Below are 20625 nucleotides of genomic sequence, written 5' to 3'. Positions count from 1 at the left end.
CAAAAACAAAATAAAACGAAAGTGAAACTATAGACTACGCGGAAACAGACTGGCACTAGCCTGTGTACAGACTAGTGCCAACGAGAAACGCGCGGCCAACCCCTACCCCGCCCCCCGTTGCGTTGGCACTCGTTCAAATCCCCCGCGGTTTTGCTCGGGGTCTCGACCAGCCTTAGAGAAATGGAAGCACAGACTAGGTTGGCACAGATTGTGAACCAATTGTTCATTTATTCTTTAGGGGTGGGGGGGGGGGGGAGGGCATTTGACTGGCTCTCTCGGTAATATATGACTCTCCACCCATTCCCTACATTAGAACTCTCTTTACCTGCTCTCCCATTCTAGCGTCTTAATCTCGAATTGTCGCTTGTAGTTCAGTCTTTCAAACCATATTTCTCTGAAGTTCCCATTCGTTCCCTTTCCCGTAACGAACACAGTCTTTTTTGAACCCTTTCACACTTCGAGACAAAAACTATATTTTTCAGTAATAATCGTTCTTCCTCCTTTTCCAGTATGAGAAAACGATGCCTTCTTTTGTTCCTTTTTATGTGTAGGAAATCTTTGGCACAGAACAGTCTTTTTATTATAGAATATCGCTATAGGTTTTACACAAGGGCAAAACTCAGTCTTACCTTTAACGTTACTGTCAGGTTTTGAGGCACTGGGCGCGGAATTCGTTACTGGAATCGATTCACTTCCGTTAAGCGCCGTTGCGTTACTTTCGCCACAGCCTCCTTTGTCACTGCTTTTCAAATCTCCACCGGTAGAGAAGATTCCCTGGAAACGATAGATTGTGACCGTGAACACAAAATCAACCATAGAAATGCCCAAAAGATATAGAGTAACTCAGTTATGAGGGCGCGAGCGAAATAAACCAATCAGGAGAGCGAAAACACGGACATGTAAACAGTGAAAAGCGCGAGAAAAAGTGTCGTCGGATACAAGCGCGGGAAAGCGTGTAACCACTGCAAAGCGCGGGAAAACCTGTAACCAGTGTAAAGCGTGGGAAAACATGTAACCACTGCAATGCACAGGAAAAAAAGCAACTAGTGACAAGCGTGGGAAAACGTGTAACCAGTGCAAAGCGCGGGAAAACAAGGAACTAATGCCAAGCGCGGAAAAGCAAGCAAAGAGTTGCAAACGCGGGAAAAGCTACACGTCACAAACTCTGGAAATACTTTTTCTCCTTATTCATTAACACCATGAATTAAACTTAAAGTAAAATACGATATATTTCTTTTTCACTTTCGTTCTGAGCCTGCGCATGGCTTTGCTGCTATAACCTGCAAAAATTTGGAAAAGCGCGGCAGAACAGATGCTTACCGTAGGCGCACTTTCCTCGAGTGGCGAGTTCAGTAAACTGCCAGCGGTGTTTCGTCTGGCTGTCTGACGAACAGGTCTGAATTCCCGTGGAGAGTACAGCAGTTTACCTGACAAGCGAGCAATAAAGGTCTGTTCGTAATCATGAATTCAAACAATCATCGTGGTCAAGTGACCCACGAGAAAAAGTGCAACAAGAAAGCATCGAAGAAATTTGGGACAACTTGGCCTCGCCGTAGAACGACCATAACGTTATCTTAGCGTGACCAGCATGTAACCCTGGTGTGACACAAGCGTGACCTACATGTAATGCTGTAAGCATGACGCAGGGTAAACTAAACAAATGTTGGGCCTCTGCATGGTTTCTCAGTAAAACAACTGATCTGTGTAACATATTTTTTGTACTAACTTACTTTTCGGATTCCAAGTTGAATCGACTTTTTCGCTTTTTTTCTTTCTCTGACCAGGCTTCCAGGAATTGGCTTTGTCCTCGTCCGTCATCTCGGCGAGTGGTGGATAAACTACACAACGAAAACACACAAAAAAAAATCACGCTCGAGGGAATTTCCAATGAGAAAGCGAACGTTTTTTCAACACCCAAGTAATTCTCATGGCCTGTACATGAACGAGCAATGTTAGTAGATAAGGCGAAGTATAAGCTTCTAAAGAGACAAATATCAGACCGCATAGGAGATAAAGTGCGATGTTTGGTTTGACCTTGAGCATTCCTTCATCTCACCGTATTTATTGTCGTGGAAAACGTCCGAGTCTCCGAATCCAAGATCTTCTTCGTCACTGCCTCCTTCAGAATTACTCTCGCTTGCAGCTCGCTTAGAGTTCAACTGAGAGGTACTGGGCACCATACCAGACGGAGAAGACTGGGCACCGCTTGATTTTGGAGTGGTACTGGGAAGAGTCTGAAGAGACGAGGAGCCAAGCGCACTAACACCCGCGCCCGCGCTCAGACCAAATAAAAGTGTTTGGGCCGCTTCAATTTCCTCCCTGTAAAGAATAGAACAGGAAAAAATAAAAAAAATCCTATCACCAGAAATGACTGGGCTTAGCTCACTTAACGTATTCATATGGCTTCAAGATGACGTCACGATTTCGTCACACTCGTAGCTTTACATTCAGAACAGCAACTTACTTTAAATCAGCTGACGAGGTCCAGTCGAACCCTGCCACAGGCTGCTGCGTCCGAGGGTCTGATCCTGTGGCCTGGAGACCATACGTAGTTCTCATGCTCCCTTGTGTAGTTCGCGACTGCACGGGGATGAGGCTGGGTGTTCCTCCGAGACTGAAGTCGAGCTCATTGTCCGACGTATCGCTGTTGCTCTCTGGCAAGTAAGAAGGGTTCTTGTTTGACATGTTGTTCACTGAAAGAGATACAGAGAGTGATTCGTGAGAAACAAGTTCAAAGACAAAGCATTGTTCAACTCTGTTTTGAAGTCAGAATTTCGATCACAGACGTTATAATGTAGGTAGATTTGTATTTTTTTTTTATTCCTCTTGTATCAAGGGCTTTTTCTGGTTCTCTGTCTTCCTCCTTCTAAATTCCAATTTAATCTGAAGGACAAGCGCATGAGATTCTAAATAAACTAATTTTGGACTCCCGACCGAACGGTCTGGGTACTAGCCCTGGCCGGTGTCATTGTGTGTTCTTGGGCAAGACACTTTACTCTCACGGTGCCACTCTCCACCCGGGTGTATAGATGGGTACCGGTGAACTTAATGCTGGGGGTAACCCTGACATACACTAGCAACCCATCCAGGGGGAGTAGAAATGTTTCTAGTCGCTTCATGCTACAGAAACCGGAGGTAACCTCTGCATGTATGGATCACGGACTTGACGTAGACTTCACTTTTATCCGAGAAATTTAACCAACCCTGTAAGCCTTGATGTCAAGCATTCAAATTCTCCTTAATGGTCTCCATTCATTTCTTGTAACACTAGTTGGGAGAATTTGACAAAAAAAAAATCCTTACTTGACAGTTTCAGCCGAAGAGGTCCTTGTTTAGATGGAGAGCAGGAATACGAGCCATCACCAACGTCACTTCGTTCAGTCATGTCTTGTGACATCAGTGGCTGGAACCCCTTCTTTCCTGTTATCTTTCTACTGCTACGATTGTTGTTACTGCCGAGAAAAACAAATACACAGGTGGACAGCTCAGCATTGTATCCCTAAGGCATAAGAAACCGTCCTTAAGTACTTTTAGCATTATCTGTTTTGAAAACCAAAATAAAACACCACTACATATCACACCTTATCACTTATGGATAATTATTTGCCTAGTTCCCGTGTGGCTTCCTCCCAGGCCTTCACGGTCAATTGATTTCGGTGACGTATCCGAAATGAATGGTAAGGAGTTCATTTTTGCCTCGGACCACGTGACCCGAAACGACTGACCGAAGCCTAGGAACTAGACAAGATTTTATTACAACAAACCATAAATAAATATACAAAAAAAAACTGGACTTGCATTGCATTGCTTGCATGTACAAGCAAGGAAGCTCACACTTGCAAATTTTGGAACAACAAGGCTTAGCTTAGTTATGAATTGGTTCATGCATTTTCGTTTAAAGGTAACCATATGTACCTGGCCAAGGGCATCCTTCTGGTCACTTTGACAGATTCACAAATGGAACGGGGACGCGATAACAAGCATAACAGTCGTAATATCCTCTCTACCCCACCTCACTGAAAAAAGCGCGAGGCTGAACAGTTATCAAACTTGTACTCGTTTTACCAACCTGATAATTTTGCCATTGGAAACAACAAGCTTAAGACTAGAATCCGCTGATGAACTAAGCTGCACTTTGCCTCCACCCAGCTCCGTCTCACGCGCATGCCCATCCTGAGTGCGCGGAATCTTGAGCTTTAGTGAGGGAAGACTCGCGGAAAGAGCATCACCTTTTCGTTTAAGATCTAACCCCGCATTAGCAATTCGAATCACAGGCTTGCTATCATCCAGCTCGCATTTTAAACGTTCTGTAGTGTTTTTAGGGCTGCAGGCATTGTAGTTGTCCGGTTTTGATGCTTTGATTTTAAGGCGCGGTAGAGCTCCGTCTGCCAATACAGAGGCCAGAGGACTTCCGCTCTCTCTTTGATTGTTTTCATCAATTTTAGGCGTTGAAGGTCTCGACGACTTACCCGACTTCTGAAATGAAATCATAAGAAAGCATTGCACTCCTTGTGGCTGTAAATTTACACTTCACTGTTCGCTCAGTAGAATACTCTGTTCAACAATTAGATTATGAGCTCGAGATTTCCATAGAAATCGATACATGTAACAAATAAAATAATCGCTTTTGCACACTGGTCGTCAAAAACCTTATCTAGATCCTCTTCACAGACACATGTGAACATTGATATCAGCAACGATCGCTCTGTAAAGGACTTATGATCAGTTAACTAGCCATACATGTACCTCAGTCTTTTTCAGTTCTTTGGCGACAGACTTGAGCAGTTTTCCGGGTGAAATACTATCTGGGATGAAGAACTTGTGATGCTTTGTGAATGCCTACAGGTAGAAAGCAAAATCTAAAATCAACACTGAAACAGGCACTAAAAACAGACTACGATGGTCTTTCATTTTTCTCAGGGTTAGCCGTGTAGACGAAAGACATGAGTGCGTTTGATGAGGACACGTGATTCTCGCAAGAGGACAACGATTGGTCTCACAGGCCCCATCCACACTACGCCAGAGAAATTTGAAAACAGAGGTTTCGCTCTGAAAAGGCATCAAATATTTTCCGTTCACACTACGTCTGAGGAATTTAAAAACGCAACAATAACTGGTTATTTTGGATTTGTGTTTGAGGAAAATTCGGCTAGAAAAGTTACATGATTACCATGACTAAATCGTTGTCGAAAAGTTTCGTTTTCAAAATGTTTTCCGTCCACATGAAAACGAATAGCCGGCGTTTTGAAATTCCTCCGGTTTGAAGAGCGTTTTCGAAAAGCTCCATTTCGTGCCGGATTAATGTGGACGGTAGACCTAAACGTAGAAATAAAGCCGCGTTTTCAAATTTCTCCCGCGTGGTGTGGACGGGCCCTCGTTTTTCTCAGGGTTAGAACATGTGATTCTTGTATGAAGGCGCATGATCCTTGCAAGAGGACACGTAATGCCTGGGGTAACGAAAGAATCATCTTCTCTCAATTTCCTATGGGGATACATACAAAACACAACTTCATGGTCCTTCTAAAGGTTTTGAACCTAACACCTTCCGTGTGTACACTGATCGGACAGTCTACCTAGCAGAAATCTTGTTTTAAACCCTCACCTCTCCTTTACTGCTCCATAACTTGAGTTCTACAACAAGACTGTTCAAGCCTTGAACTAAACTGTTGGGTGGCTTCCTCCCAGACTCATGGAAAGCTGTACCCCAAAACAGATATTGACCCTGTTAGTCTCAAACTCAAAAGATTAATTCTTGTTACTTGTTGTCATATATTTTCTTTAACATTTGTTTTGAGAGTTTCGTTGTGCATCAAAACCAGATCATTAGATGGCATGGTTGAGTGGGTAAGGTTGCTGGATTTTAATACGAGGTTCATGGTTCAAATCCTCTGTCCTACTACTAACCGGGCTAAGGGATTTTGCAGTCAGCCTAGTAGATTTTGTCCGTCACTCGCCTGATGGGCACGTAAAGTTTCTTGGGGAAATTGTTGAGGAAGTTCAAATAACAGAGGTACTGTAAAAGACGAACTTTTTAGGGCTAGTGAGAATCATGTTTGGGCAAGTGCATCATAGTTGAGTTTGCCCAAAGGACAAACCCAAAAATCAGTTTTCTTTACAACCTGTAGCCAAATGGTTGGCCTCCAACAAGTCAGGAAATATATACTTTTTGAATTTTCGTTTCTTTCTTGTTTCCACTATTAGTGTTGCAGAACTACATGCACATGCACTTCTATCACTGACACAAGTTAAGTCATTTTTTTTATCTATTTGGCTTAGGAATGACTTCATCCAGGTGATCACATCATTATTTTATTTCCATTCATTAAGTAACTCACAATAAAATAAATACCTAATCGTACCTTTTTGGTATGTTCTGGCAGAATAATCAGGCTCGTTTGGTCTCGCCATGAGTATTTTGGCTAGACTACGCCACTCCAAAATACGAATCATGGCTCAACCAAACTTGCCTGGTATAATAAGTAGACGTCATATCATGTCATTTCATTCACTTCTCACAACATTTAGTGTATGCCATCTTTGACACTACACACGTTAAACGTATTATTGTAACAAAGGTGAGCATGTTAGTAACATACAAGTTAATTCAAACTGTCGTTTGATTAATTTGATGTGTTATTGCAGTTATTGTCCTTACCTTTAAGTTTATCCAGTAAATACACTGCAGCGTACCAGTTTATTGTCTCAAAACATGGATGAAGGAACTTATCAGGAGTCTTCAGCTGCCGTTCAAGCTTATAAACCCTAAATAAAGAGACCAAGTTAAAAACTACATGTATCAACATTGTCACTCTTCTGTGGCTTTACAGGACTCTTCTCAAACTCACTAATTATTCATCAAGTTTAAACAATGGAAATCATGACTGTGACAGTGTTTGGATACCTGATCTTAACTAGCCTACCTTTTTATGGTTTTATTTCTCTGTTTTCTCCTTAGTTTTAGTTTTGATTGAGAAGACATATCAAACATTCAAGACAGTGTTTGAACACATTTCCAAACACCTCAAAGTTTGTCAAAAATACTCTGCTGTGTATCATATGTTTGGAAATGTGGTCAAACACCATCTTTCATGTTTTATATGTTACATACAGCTACACCACACCCTTACCTCAGTTGAAGTTCAGCGTTGTATGTGCAGAGAAAGTTTCCACCAAACACCAGTGAATCAACAGGAGTGAAGACTGCATGAATCCATCCTAACAAGATTGAAAGTAACGTTTAATTTGCTTACCAGCAATCCTTCACAGTGTTTAACTCTGGTTACCATGACACAGAACTTTGTGTTCCTGCAGTACCATTCCATCATGAACACTACATTCTTGTTCTCTCATAAAGGCAAACCTTTTTCATGTGGAGACAAATTCTGACCCCAATGTACAATGTACAGTGGTGAACCTGAGGTCGCTAGACTTTAAACTATTATGTTCATTTACGTAGACATGAAGTCTGCAAAGGCACATAAATTGCACAATCTTTCTTACTTAGCCCACCAGTCTATGCTTACCACCCTCTGGTATGACAACTTGATAGCTGTCTGGTGTTTTTATATAAGTCTGCCTACAAGCCAAGTGGCCCATCATGAAGTGACTAGGAGTATTTCTACTTCTCCCTAGATTGGAGGCTAGTCCATTGCAGGGTTACCCCCAGCATTAAGTTTGCTGGTACCCATTTATTATACACCTGGGTGGAGAGAAGCACCGTGAGAGTTAAGTGTCTTGCCCAAGAACACAACACAATGTCCCCAGCCAAGACTTGAACCCAGACCACTCAATCCATAGGTGAGCACACTAAACATGAGGCAACTGCACCTTCACGAAGCTGTTTTATATACTACAAATTTGTACCTGTTGGAATGAACATAGTTTGTCCTGGCTTCACAGGACACTTGTAGCAGTTCTTGACCATATCACCAAAGAACACCTCACTCTGTCGCGCAGATGAAACCCACTTTTCATATTGGCTGAAGTTTTCCTCAGTTGGTTCAACAAAGTAGAACACTTTCTCACCCTGCAACAAAACAGGTTTGAAATTACAGGACTGGTATAACTTCGTGGTCTAAAGAAAAAAAATAACATCAATACTACTGATTGAAGCACAGTGTGGTACACTCATATTTCCCCACCATCTCTGCAAGAATAGCTCTTCAAATATTTTTTCAGTTCAAGCAAGCAGTTTTACTTTATACCAAACTCAGCACAGCAACTGTAATGTGATCAAAAATACTAAATCTTTTTCAGTTTAGAATCTTTCACTATAAAATCTTGTTACTCAGTGACTGCTTAGTTTCCTTTCAGGTGGAGTAACACCAAACCAATGAGTTTCAATCTAAACTCCCATCACTTATCTTGTAGAAAACATATTAATACATTAATGTCATTAGGAAACAAAAAAAGGTTTATCAAAATTTACCTTCAAGACATGATACCAAACAGAGGAGCCACCAAAGTCAACATGGAAGTCAGTGTAGGAATTCTTCACACCCATCAGACAATACTTTTGAACCAATGGCTTCTTGTGTGGACTGCAGATTGAAACAATATTAATTTAGGAGATCATGGGCTATTAAAGAAATCATAGAAAACAATAGAAAACAAATTTCATTGGTGTTTTGTTGCCTTGAAATGCAAGCTGTAGAAATCTTCGCGTACCGTGTGTGTTCCCACAGTATTTTTTGTTCTTCCAGACTTTAACAAAAATAATTATAATTTGAGCTTTCCCAAGATTCAAAGTATATCTACTTCTTTGATAAGAATTCCAGGAAAAAGATTCTTAGCCACTTTTGCTTGTTAATTAGACTCTTAGAGCTGATTGAATACTACAGTTTAATCAAGATTCTACAGGTTAACATGTACATGTAATTTACTATATTCCTCACAGATATCTGATTGATTTGTGGGTCACAACACTTAATACTCACCTTTCCTCAGGCAGATCTGTTGGCCACACGTGACTGGCCCAGTCGATATCTCGCACAATAGCTGGAGCATGAACCAGTTGAGACATGCTGTACAAAAAGCAACCCAAGAACAACATGTAACTTTTATTGATTTAATCAAGGTTCTCATTAACAATTTAGGCACTAGAGCATACAGCTGACGCCAATTCGAGTGCTGAAGGGACAAGTCTCTAGCAAGGTCTGGGGGCAATTGCTCCCCCAGAACATTTTGAAATTGAGAGGCTCTGAAATGCTATTCTATGTATTCTCTCTAGAATATATTTTTAGCAAAAATTAGTTTTGGACAAGGCCAAAACGCCAACAATAGTAGGGATAATAAACAGTTTTTTTTCAATTGTTATCCAACAGCCCTAGCATAATCAAAAACATACACCAGACCCTGACTCCATGCCGCCTCTCTAGCTACAGCCTTAAATGTCCTGAGACAGACAGTCAAGGTTCTGAAACAGTCACGTTCCATAACACCTGTGTTTTCTCTAAATTACTCTTTACAACTTACACACATGTTATTTCATGAATAGTAGGCGGCTTATAAATCAAAGTATCCAGTTTTTTTAGCCGGCAGCCAGCACTTAACGAGAACCCCGATTTCACACATCTTATTTGCAGTGACTGTAAACAGGGCTTCTATTACAATAAGCTTGCAACTGAAACTATCAGCTGACAACTAAAGGCTGGTTTTCACTAGTGATGGAGTCGTAGTCAGAGTCATAATCAAAAGCATAAAACGATACAATCTGGTGAAAATCAAACCAACAGAGCTGGAAGCAGAACACTGATTCTGCTTACGACTCTGTCACTTATGATCTTGTGAAAACTAGATTGACGGAGTCGGAAGCAGAAGTGGAAGAATCAACCAATCACAATGTTTGATTCCAGGCCTTGATTGGTTGGTTCTTCCGCTTCTGCTTCCAACTCTGACCATCTAGTTTTCACCAGATCATAAGCCATGGAGTGGTAAACAGAATCAGAAGAAATGGAAATGTTCTGATTCTTCCAACTCTGATTCTGACTCTAACTCCGTCACTTGTGAAAACCAGCCTTTAAAGATAACTGGCACAACTCAAGTTTGAGCAAGAATGACAATGTTATTTCATGTACCTGGTGTTAGAGAATTCCAAGCTAATCACATTTAGAATCTTCTTCTTGACTGAACTCAGGTAGTACTCTGTCCATTCTCTCATTCTCATGCGACGATCCTCCTACAAGATTACAAGACAACATTATCATTGACAACATCGGAGTGCCATTGAAGCATTCACTCCAGAACCTCCATGTGTGTCAAATATGTTCAACTTTGCCCACAAGCAGGAAAACGAGAAAACATTGCATGCAACAGTTTTCCTTTGAAATAGCAAATCAGTGTGCATGCACCTTGAGCAAGAGTATTAAATAACATTCCCTAATTCTTGTGGGTGGAGAGAGGTACATTTGTCTACACCACCAAGGCTGAAAGCAGAGCAGTGGATCTGGAGTCCTGAATGCTCTAACAATAATCACAAATTTTACGCCATAGAGGACTTATTTAATTTGCAATTGCTTAAGTTGCATTACAGCTGTGATTTCTTTTGTCTTTCTGCAGTTCACATCATTATCATTCCATATTTCATTCCTTTCACAGGTTAAGATGAAACCAACAAATTGGCCTGCTCTCATGTACATAGTGTTAAGGGTCTTAATATCTCAGTTGGTAGAGCACTGCAGCATTAATGCAGAGGCCACAGGCTTGAATCCCATTAAAGCCCAAAATGTTTTTCAGGCTTGATTTGCAGTTGCTTAAATTGCAATTACAACTACGATGATCACATCTTCATTTTATTTTCTTTTCATCATAAGAGGAAGATAAGATGCTTGTAACATCATTGAACCGTTACCTGTCTACACACATCAATGACGTCCAACTCCCTCATGGAACCTGGAAGTAATCAAAGAACAAAAAATAAGAAATTGAGTCTGTACAGTGAAATCTCTCAGGTGGACACCCTTGGGAATGGTTCTAGTTGTTGGCTTGAGAGAGGTGTTTGCCAGTAACAGAGAAACAACTTAACTGCAGTCAGGACCACCAAGACAGCCAAGTTTGTTTTAGAAAGATGTCTTCCTCGCAGTGGTGTCTGCTTTGACAGAGTTGACTACAAACCATCCATTACAAACCAAGTGTGTAGCCACACAATGTTTATCTCTGGACAGGTTTTCAACTTGCTTTTATCAACCTAGCGACTTACAGTGTGATTACATAATATGAACCAATCAAATTGTACCAATCCAAAAGCTTTGGTGATAGAGTTGAAATGGGATGCCTTAGAATTACAACATACCAACATGTCTCTCAACATCCATTACAGTAAACCTCTTGTCAGGTATAATCATTCCAAGACCTTCCTTGTTGGTAACAAGCATAGGTCTGTTAAAACCACGTGTCTCAAAGGTTTCTGGAGACAAGTCAAGGCCATTTTCAAGCTTGAGGATAACATTGTTATCTCTAGGAAAAAGAAAGGAGACAAACCTTTACTTTTTATAGTTCATATTATTGTTGATCATTATATATATATATATATATATATATATATATATATATATATATATATATATATATATATATATATATCTGAGACATTTTCTTTTGATCTGTCTTTTGGTCAAAAGACAACAATGTTCAGAACTGCAGTGGTCATGGTTAAAGCAGGCTGAATACTGAAAAGTTACATGTATTTATGCTTAGGCTTACACTGTAAACAGTTGTTTTTCCCTATATTTATGCCATTCGATAGAAAATACAGCCCATCAGAATACATGAAAGCCATTGTATATTCAATGGTATTACATATACCCAACCTTTAACATCATATTCCACATTGATTGTGTGGGCCACAGTTTCTATGGCATGGTGTATTTTAATAGTTATGTAAGGCTTGTGTGTAAACCGAGAAAATACAAGCAACTTGTGGGATATTTCATGGTATACCATGAGAAAGCACAGTGCAGCTAGTATATGTACATGTTACACCTGCATCCTAATGAAGTTAGAAAACTGAAATGAATTTCTTTGATACTAGAGGTACACTGGAGTTAAGTAATATTAGATGGCTTCCATACTCACTTGAATTTTCTAGTTTTCAGTTCTTTGATAAATGCAACTGTCCCTGCTTGGACAGCCTGAATGAAAGCCAGACAAGTATAAGTAAGCTTGGAAAAGCAATGGAAAAGATATTCAATGATGTAAAATGTGGAGAACAGCAAAAAGGGCCACTAATGCATGTATATAAACAAAAACATGCTAAGGAATAAATAACACTGTGCCTCAGTCTATATACAGAAAATTATGGATAAACAAAATAATACATGCACATATGCTATCAATGAATAAATAGCTATACTACTACTTAGGGCTCAAATAAACCTTCATTTCCAGCTTTCCCTTTGGACAAGCAGCTCTCAAATTTTGCTTTCCCTGGGTGTCTTAGTTTGCTTTTCTTGATTTAGTTGGCAGATGACTTGTCTCACCCCTTGCCCTCCCGGCAAGTGAGAATGAAAAGTAACTTGCCTTGCAAGAAAATCTGCATGTCCCAAACGACCAGACGGCACTTCTGTTGAGCTCTGCTACTGAGTTGGTTATTTCATTTTTGGTTACTTCAAACTCCCTCCTATTTCGAACCGTGTCTCTTTTCCCAGGAGAGTTCACAATAAAGGGGTTCAACGGGAAGATTATTAGCCCAAAAATGACAAGGTTGGCAACTGAGGTTCAGATTAAGGTGGAAACAACAAACCTGAAAAATTAGGATAAATCTTTCAGATGTCCCATCTACAACATCGCTTCTTTAATTTATTTCCCCTTTTTATTTATTTCTGAAAATGTTTAATGGACATTTAATTTCACCTTAGATCCGTCATCTATTTCACTGTAGTCATGTCGATGCCAGTTTCTTCGTTTCTTTACTGAAAATAAGCAGAAAAAATAGTTCTTCGAAACAATAGGTTTTCATGACTTTAAATATGGTTTATGGAAACTATCTAGAAGTAAGTCTTATACCGTCTTTCTCCACAAATGAGTGCAACCATATCACACACACTGAAACCAGTCAATATAAACTGAAAACTGGGAAAATTCAACTTTGAATTATGAAATTGTCAATGTGATTACGATTAAAATTGACAATTATAATCAAGCCAAACCACTGCACACATTGCCACATAATAGGAATTTTCAGTCCTATTAAAAGGTGGTATCTCTTTCTCAAAGAAAATAGAAAATTATCGCAAGATGTCATCCCACTTGACTTTCACTTGCAGCTCCTAAGAAAACTCAATTTTTTTGACTGTTCAGTAGTTGGAAACAATGAACAGGCCTAAAAACGACATATTACAATAGAAACTGACAAAGTCATTTTCTATTGATCTACAATATCATGTAAATGAATTTTAATTGAAGCCAAAGATAAATCCTGTTTAATAAAACGGCAAAATATCCCACCAATATTCTACTCCAAGGATAATTTACAAATTGTATGCTGCAAGTATATTTAATAAGTATCAGTTTATAAAAGTCCAAACTGAAAATGATATTTTTTTCTGTGAAATTGACGCCTTATGGAAGTAAAAGCGACCAAATAAAGTCTGTTAAGCTTCTTGAGCTAAAGCAATTTAACGTAATTTCATGCTTATTCAAACACATTGTAATAATAATTTTAACATTTCACTTAAATTTATTTATTTTTATATAAGGAAAACAAATCTTGTAAATGAATATAAGCTTAACCTTACAGCCGTGAAGTCGACGAACACAAATCAAACAGTTCAACGTTAGTGGTTTGTCGAGGCTCGTGTCATTGTTTATCAATTTGAAGTAATTCTTCCCGAAAACGAATCAAGAGCAAAGACCGTTCCACATTTAACATTAAGCAAACTTTATTCTCTAAACTAACCATGCCTCAGTAAGTTAATAAATATCATTGAATCCCACGTACATAAGCTTATATTTAAGCATAATCTTCATAATTCAAAGAAAGCTCGAAGGAGATAAGCTTACAACAATATTTCATAATTTCTGAATTGACTCAAACAGGTGTTTTTCCCATCACTAAAATGAGCGCGTCTATAACACTCGGTAGAAACATATAAGCTTTGGTTTCTTCTTCAAACCCAATCCAATGCGAGTATCGAGTTGTTCTAAAGAAATAAACAAAGGAATTTTCTGTGCGAATCAAAGTTAAGCTTAACGCGCTCTCTGAAGTGTAAACCTTCAGACTTTAATTTCATCGATATATCAGTGTTCCTTGTTAAACGTTTGATGCGCTAAGGACAGAACTGAGAAACTTACTTATTCATACATCTTTCCGAATCAGGGTGATATTTACTTACGTGTCAACGGACCGTGTAGTAACGCACACTCCGGGCAATGATACCGTTCTATGTCCGACGCCTGGTACTCTTCGATTCCCACGCAGCTAAAAGGTAAAGAAGATAAGCAATCATTTCGAACTAAATATGAGCCACAGCTTAAGAAATAGTCATACCCACCTTCCATGGTACCATTCTTCGCAAGAATCACACTGGATCATAAATTGCGACTCATCGTACGGTTGCCTACAAATACAATACAAAGGATCCGCCATGTTGTTTCGCTTTGACATGATATGACGTCATGACCGGCGTGGCCTCTTTGCGAGCGGCGTGTCTTTGTCTCTGTAAGTATCATCGCCATATTGGATTTCAGTTGCCCAATTTGCGGCAATGGAAGTTACCTCGAAGTTTGTCATCAGGACCGACAAAAGCACTGGAGTTAGAAAGATGGAAAAAGTAAGAGCTCTACCTTCAAGAGCTCCTAAATGGCTGAATTACAGCCTTGGCACCGAATATCTTCGCCAAAGCTCCGTACTTTCCACACAGATTTGATGACCGACAGTTTGACTATGACCCAATCGTCCGGTAAGCTCTATTCTATACGTCTATACTTTATAAACGGCAATAATTCCCGTCAAATGGGAAACTTTCTTTACTTCTTCAACAATGCTATAATAGTGTTTTAATTTTAAACCTAAGCTTAAAGAAGAAAATAGGAGCAAAGCGATTAAATTGTGTTTGCCTCCACAGAAAAGTTTGAAACAAATTTATATTATAAAGTTTTATTTTGTCGTATGTAAGGTTTTAAACGAACTGAGGCGATTTTGTAACTCGAGACATTTGCTCAATTTGTTTCAAGTTAATTTAAATCCCGATTACATTATTTTTGTCAGAATCCGATCAAATGTCTAACTATCGCACGTGACCTACAGGCAGACCGAAGCTCGCGTTATGTATCAATTCGGCTGTAGAAAACTTTTGGGAATTTCAGTTGTAGGAATTTTTATAGGAATTATCATAACTGGAACGATTTTACCGTAATTTGGTTTGCAGTACTAATAAATGAGTTATCGTATGAAAGCTCGAACAATTAAGGATTTACGCTATAATAATCAGCAAGATAAACCTTTACATCTGTATCGATGTCTACAAGCAAAGGAACAAGTCTCAAGAAAATCGCACACCGGGAGGGAAGATTGAAAATTACAAAACCAAGCTTTTTTTATTCTGCTGAAATAGGAAAAAATCTTCCTAGTTTTGGTTTTTACTTTTGTTATACCCATTTTCATAGCCACAGGGCCGCGTAACGAGCTAAGACTATCCTCGTTAGGCTGCCTAACAAAACAAATTACCGAGCAGGCCCAGGTTGTTCGAAAGGTGGATAACCCTATCTGCCGGATAACTCACTATGCAGCGGATAACGTGGTTTGTTTTAGTGAACGTAACACAGTAAATGGTTTGAACCCAGGAGTATCAGTAGTTCGTATAGTGTGATCGTCCGGGTGAGTGTAGTTCTGAAAAGAACTGTTGTTGGTGTCTGACGTTTCGACAACCTGAGCAGAAGTCATCTGGACCAATCACGTTCAATGGACCAGACTTATAACATCATCGACTGACAAACACTATTCACTTGACTCTGAAGATGACTTCCGCTCAGGTTGTCGAAACGTCAGTCACCAACAACAGTTCTTTTCAGAACTACACTCACCCGGACGATCACACTATACGAACTAGTGGTTTGTTTTGTTAACACTTATCTACTGGATAGCCATTTATCCGGTGGAAAGAGTTATCGAGCCTTCGAACAACTGGGGGCCAGTACAATGGCTGTGCAGTGCCTTTTAATTCTTGGTGCATTTTTTTTTCCGTCCCCTGCCAAACTGGGAGTTTAAGAAAACCACGACGGCAACGGCAACGGCAGCATCACCAAACAAAAGCTTTAATGAGCAGAGCAGTGGCTGTGCACGTGCGTTATAATTCTTGGTACATTTCTTTGCCGTCCGTCTGCAATACAACAACGTGAAATAACTAATGGCTAATGGCTTATTCCTCCCGCGCAGTGTGGACGGAAAACATATGATTCGTTTTCAGAGTAAAAGAGAACGCGGACGACGGCGGCTAATTTTTCGTACTTCCATCTGGAATTGAACGCTGGCGTTACACATTTAGCTTGAGCAAGTTCTGCGACCAATAAGCGTAGTGAACAGATCTAGACAACTGCGAAATTCGAAGGTAAAATATAAATTGATTTTTCATTAAGCGTTGTCCTTGGGGTGGCCGTCGTCATGCTTAAGCTCTCCAATTTAATGAACCACGGTTTTTTAACTACTTTGAATTGGACCAGGGCCATAAGTCACGTGATTCCTCAAACATTATGAGTATCATTTTAGTTTTGCCATTCGGGTTCCGGTCCATTACTCCCCTGGGATTCTGGGTAAAAGTCCAGTCTGTGAATAATTGATTATTTAAAAAAAAAAAATAGTGAAATCCCTTCTTCTCTAGATTAACAAACTTCTGATGCATTAACCTGCATAGCAGCTGTAAAACTAAACTTTCTCAAAGCCGTCCGTTTCCGGTGTCTTCGACGCTCATTTTATGGAAGTAGAAGTCGACTTGTTTTAAGTCTACCGTAAAACGGGAGAAGGGGAAGGAGCAGGGATGGAACGGGGGAGGAACTGCTTTTTCCTGAAAGGAGTGGTGCAGTACTGCAGTTACAAATTGACACAAAAATGAGCTGGAAACTGACATAGGTATGTTCTTAGCTAAGGCCTCGTCCACACTACGATGGAGAAAAGTTTGAAAACGACGCTTTTAATCTGAAAACGCAACTGTCTTTCGTCCACACTACGCCGGAGAAATTTGAAAACTCTGTGGTCATATTCGACTTTTGTTTGAGGTAGACTCAGACGGTGAAATCACATGATTATCGTAACTCATCGTTTCCTAAAAGCTCGTTTTCAAAATGTTTTCCATCCACTCAAAAAGGCAAAGTTAGCGCTTTCAAATCCCTTCGGTTTGAAGAGCGTTTTCGAAAGGCTCCGATTTCGTGACGGATTAGTGTGGACGGTAGGCCGTAACCGTACGTAGAAATAAAGCAGCTATGCTTTCGAATTTCGTAAAATCTTCTTAAAAAGTGTACTTATTTCCAGCCAACCACAGTTCTCAAGTTAAATCAATAAAATCTTTCAACAGATTTCTTTGGCTTACATCAAACTAATGGACGTTGCAAATTTGCAGTTCAGGACATTGCAATTGCAACTACAGTGTCCTGCTATTCGGGTCCACCCAAATGAACAAAGCAGTATTCCTTCGTACAATTTTGCACATCAAACGAAATGGCGTCCAATGTCCGTTATTTCGATATCGTTTAAAGTAAATAGGTCATATTCGTATTCCCGGTATTAGACTGGAACTAGTTTGCAAATGAGACTAAAATGTACCGTTATTGCACGAAGTCTTTTAGATACTAGACATCGTTTTTTTTTTTCTCGTTTTTGCATTTTTTCAAATTCTCGAAACTTCGTAAATGATATGCAAGTGTTTAACAAGAAAAGTTTAAGCAAATTTGGCGAAAAATCACGAAATTACAGTCGTTACAAGGGGTTCGTCCTTTGAGGTATACCGAAGGAAGAATTGTAAACGATCGACGATTTTGGTTGAGCCGAACGAGAATTACACTGAGTGAAAGAAAAGTGAATATTTATAAGCCTAAAACTGTCACCTCTGCCCAAGTATCCATGGCAGCATAACTATAAAGCATCTTGAGGTTTATAAAACAATAGACAATAAAACGTGCCTGATCCGTAAACAAATGGCTTGTTTTGTTTCGGGAAAGAAAAGACCAATACAGTAAGTGTAATAAGTTCTCCGCTTGATTGCTTTATAAACGTCACAGTGTCAATAACCGCAATCTTTAGCGAAGTCAGAACGTTTGTTTGATTAGTAGATGCGTGTCTAGCTAAGTCGCGAAGATCTGAGTCTCTGACCTGTTTTCCTTGCTTCTTCAGCAAACGTTAAGCTGGTAAAAGTGAGATATAACTTGCGATGGGATTGTAGATGAATTTTAACGCACTTATACTGGTTGTATGCGCTGTTTTCGCTTGGACGCCCAACACCGAAGGTACGTATAAATATAATATTATTGGCTAGTTGTTATGTTTGTTTTAATCCTATTTCGAATTTCTCAGGACTTGTTAAGGGTTTTTTGATATCAAGACACACGAATTTGCTTTGAAACTTGCCGCGTAACCAAATATCGAGTACAATCAATCTGCTTTCTGCTTCACTGGCTTTAGACTTTAGATTTCACAAGTGTGCAAGCATTAAAAATGCTCAAACACTGAAAAACCCAAGCGTGGACATAAGGATTAGAATGAGTTTTGAACTTTGTGCTTTAATAATTACACTTGTGTTTCCCACTCTTCTGCCTGTTTGTTGGCCGGAATCTTGCATGGACCTGCGCTAAAACGGTTGCTTCGTTAACCAGTGACTTAGTGACAGGTTCATCAATGGCTAGCGTCGATTACATCACGGTAGTTCTTTCGTATTGAAATATTTCTTGCTGAAGTCAAAAATTTCGCTCGGGTGAGTCATTTGAGTGATCAAGAGCATATTTTCAATACATGTATTGATTCTGTACGTCAGCTGGGCATTGTGATTACAGGTTCCAACATGAATAATTTAACCAAATCAAAAATGTAAGATTTCATCAGATGGCGCTTCGAGTCGCAAATAGAGTTTTAGCAGGGAGGTGAACTTGTAAAAGTTTAGTTACGACTTTGTGTGGCTGTTACTTGGCGAAGTAGCTTAAAGGTCGGCACACATGAGGGGGCTAGTCGCTGCGAGTAAGCTCTGTAACAAATCGCGGGAACAAGTCCCATCGTGTGAACTAGCCATTTTAAACACAAAATCTAGTCGCAAGGATTAAAAGTTGGTCCCTGCGACTAGTCGCACGTATTCAAACTAGTTTGAATTTTTTTGGACAAGTCCCTGCGACTTGTTCCTCAAAACGCTTCGTGTGAACTGTCCCTGCGACCAGTCTCTTCGTGTAAATTCTTCAGGGGACAGGTTGCAGCGACTATAGTCCCCTCGTGTGTGCCGACCTTTTAAAGATTCAGTTTTCTTTCCATGGAAGTGCGCAAGAACTTGAAAGCGTTCACAGAAATCTTTTAATCAAGGCCAACAGGCTGCTGTTCTAACCCCTAGTAGATTAGCCCCTAACCAAACGGTAAGGGGCTAATCGACTTGGTGCTGTGAGACCGAATAGCGAAACGTCAGGTTGCTGTTCTACATGGGTGCAAAGTTTCATGATTCTGGCTGCAGTTCCAGTATCGTTGAGCAGCTTTCCAGTCAACTTGACCAGAAATGTGACTACTGTGACTGAAACAATTTATCTACTTTCTTTCAACCTGTCTTTCATGCATCTTGTCCCAAAATTATAATAGTTGCAAACTCAGTGTTGTTTCATTTATTGATCAATATGTGCAGCGCCAGTTACTCAAACAAGTTAAAGTAGCCCAGTTTAACCTTTGTAGAGGCACACTCGTCACTGTGAATGACAGTTAGGGTCGACACGCACTAGGAGACATGTTGCAGGGTCATGAAGCAAGAACATGCTGCAGCGACAGTTTTCCTTGTGCGACATGCCCGTTTTTGCAAAACAGTTCTGTTGTGGGGACAAAATTTTGTTTCCTCTATATGTTGCATGAAATTCATGCAGCTGGTTTGAATTCGTGCGTCATGAAGCAGGGACGAAATGACCTCAGTTTTCAATGCGGCATCGTGTGTACTGCTATTGCAAACTGCTCCTGCTACAACAAAGCAATGAATCAATATCCGCTTCGTTTGTACCAGTTTGCACACTGGCCTTCCATGCGTCTTAGCCGCACACGAAAGGTTTGTCCCTGCTTCACATCCCCACAACATGTCCCGAAGTGTGTGTCGATCAACGCCCTCTCAGTTCTTGCTAAGCTTTGTAACACCCTCAGCCTTGCAACTCAGTGCATTATGTTATGCCACTTGACAGTTGCTAAGCGTTGTATAAAAGAATATCAAGCTAGTAAAACAGTTCAAGTAGTGCAAACGTTTCACATTTTTGAGATTCAAAATTAAACAGACTTACTTGAAAGTCAGTAGAACTTTGATTTTCTCAGCTATCTTTCAAAACCGACGAAAAGACTGAACCCTTAAATGCGTCGTGTAGCACCATTCTTTCGAAACCTTTCACCCCTCCAGTGACGTCCAACGTATTTCACGTTACTAAATAAACTACCAGTCAGGGAAACTTAGCTAGGCAGCCTTCTAATCTTTACAA

General features: G+C 40.0%; 4 protein-coding genes across 4 annotated transcripts in view; 3 read left to right on the top strand and 1 right to left on the bottom strand.

Annotated features, from left to right (window-relative positions):
* The window catches only part of LOC145460232 (uncharacterized), a 42117-nt gene extending 27260 nt beyond the window's left edge, over positions 1–14857 (bottom strand). Inside the window, exons 1-21 of the mRNA XM_081444980.1 lie at positions 14490–14857; positions 14331–14416; positions 12850–12908; positions 12073–12128; positions 11291–11454; positions 10850–10890; positions 10077–10177; positions 8937–9023; positions 8429–8540; positions 7864–8026; positions 7128–7215; positions 6656–6762; positions 5603–5697; positions 4747–4839; positions 4070–4476; positions 3304–3452; positions 2465–2693; positions 2057–2319; positions 1731–1838; positions 1321–1427; positions 630–774 (exon numbers count right to left, since the gene is read on the bottom strand). Of these exons, the coding sequence (XP_081301106.1) occupies positions 630–774; positions 1321–1427; positions 1731–1838; positions 2057–2319; positions 2465–2693; positions 3304–3452; positions 4070–4476; positions 4747–4839; positions 5603–5697; positions 6656–6762; positions 7128–7215; positions 7864–8026; positions 8429–8540; positions 8937–9023; positions 10077–10177; positions 10850–10890; positions 11291–11454; positions 12073–12128; positions 12850–12908; positions 14331–14416; positions 14490–14602 (2773 nt within the window). The 5' untranslated portion in view covers positions 14603–14857. The remainder of the gene's footprint in view (positions 1–629; positions 775–1320; positions 1428–1730; positions 1839–2056; positions 2320–2464; positions 2694–3303; positions 3453–4069; positions 4477–4746; positions 4840–5602; positions 5698–6655; positions 6763–7127; positions 7216–7863; positions 8027–8428; positions 8541–8936; positions 9024–10076; positions 10178–10849; positions 10891–11290; positions 11455–12072; positions 12129–12849; positions 12909–14330; positions 14417–14489) is intronic.
* LOC145460221 (uncharacterized) overlaps positions 1–16791 on the top strand; it is a 162166-nt gene extending 145375 nt beyond the window's left edge. Inside the window, exon 2 of the mRNA XM_081444967.1 lies at positions 15986–16791. The gene's annotated coding sequence lies outside the window, so the exon portion shown is untranslated. The remainder of the gene's footprint in view (positions 1–15985) is intronic.
* LOC145460203 (beta-2 adrenergic receptor-like) overlaps positions 1–20625 on the top strand; it is a 68698-nt gene that overhangs the window by 44893 nt on the left and 3180 nt on the right. The gene's annotated exons all lie outside the window — the stretch shown is intronic.
* The window catches only part of LOC145460176 (protocadherin Fat 4-like), a 44500-nt gene continuing 42097 nt past the window's right edge, over positions 18223–20625 (top strand). The window contains exon 1 of the mRNA XM_081444911.1: positions 18223–18432. Coding sequence (XP_081301037.1) covers positions 18369–18432 — 64 coding nt within the window. The 5' untranslated portion in view covers positions 18223–18368. The remainder of the gene's footprint in view (positions 18433–20625) is intronic.

This window comes from Orbicella franksi, chromosome 11 (genome assembly GCF_964199315.1).
Source record: "Orbicella franksi chromosome 11, jaOrbFran1.1, whole genome shotgun sequence".
NCBI lineage: Eukaryota > Metazoa > Cnidaria > Anthozoa > Scleractinia > Merulinidae > Orbicella > Orbicella franksi.
This window is presented reverse-complemented; position numbering and strand designations above follow the sequence as displayed.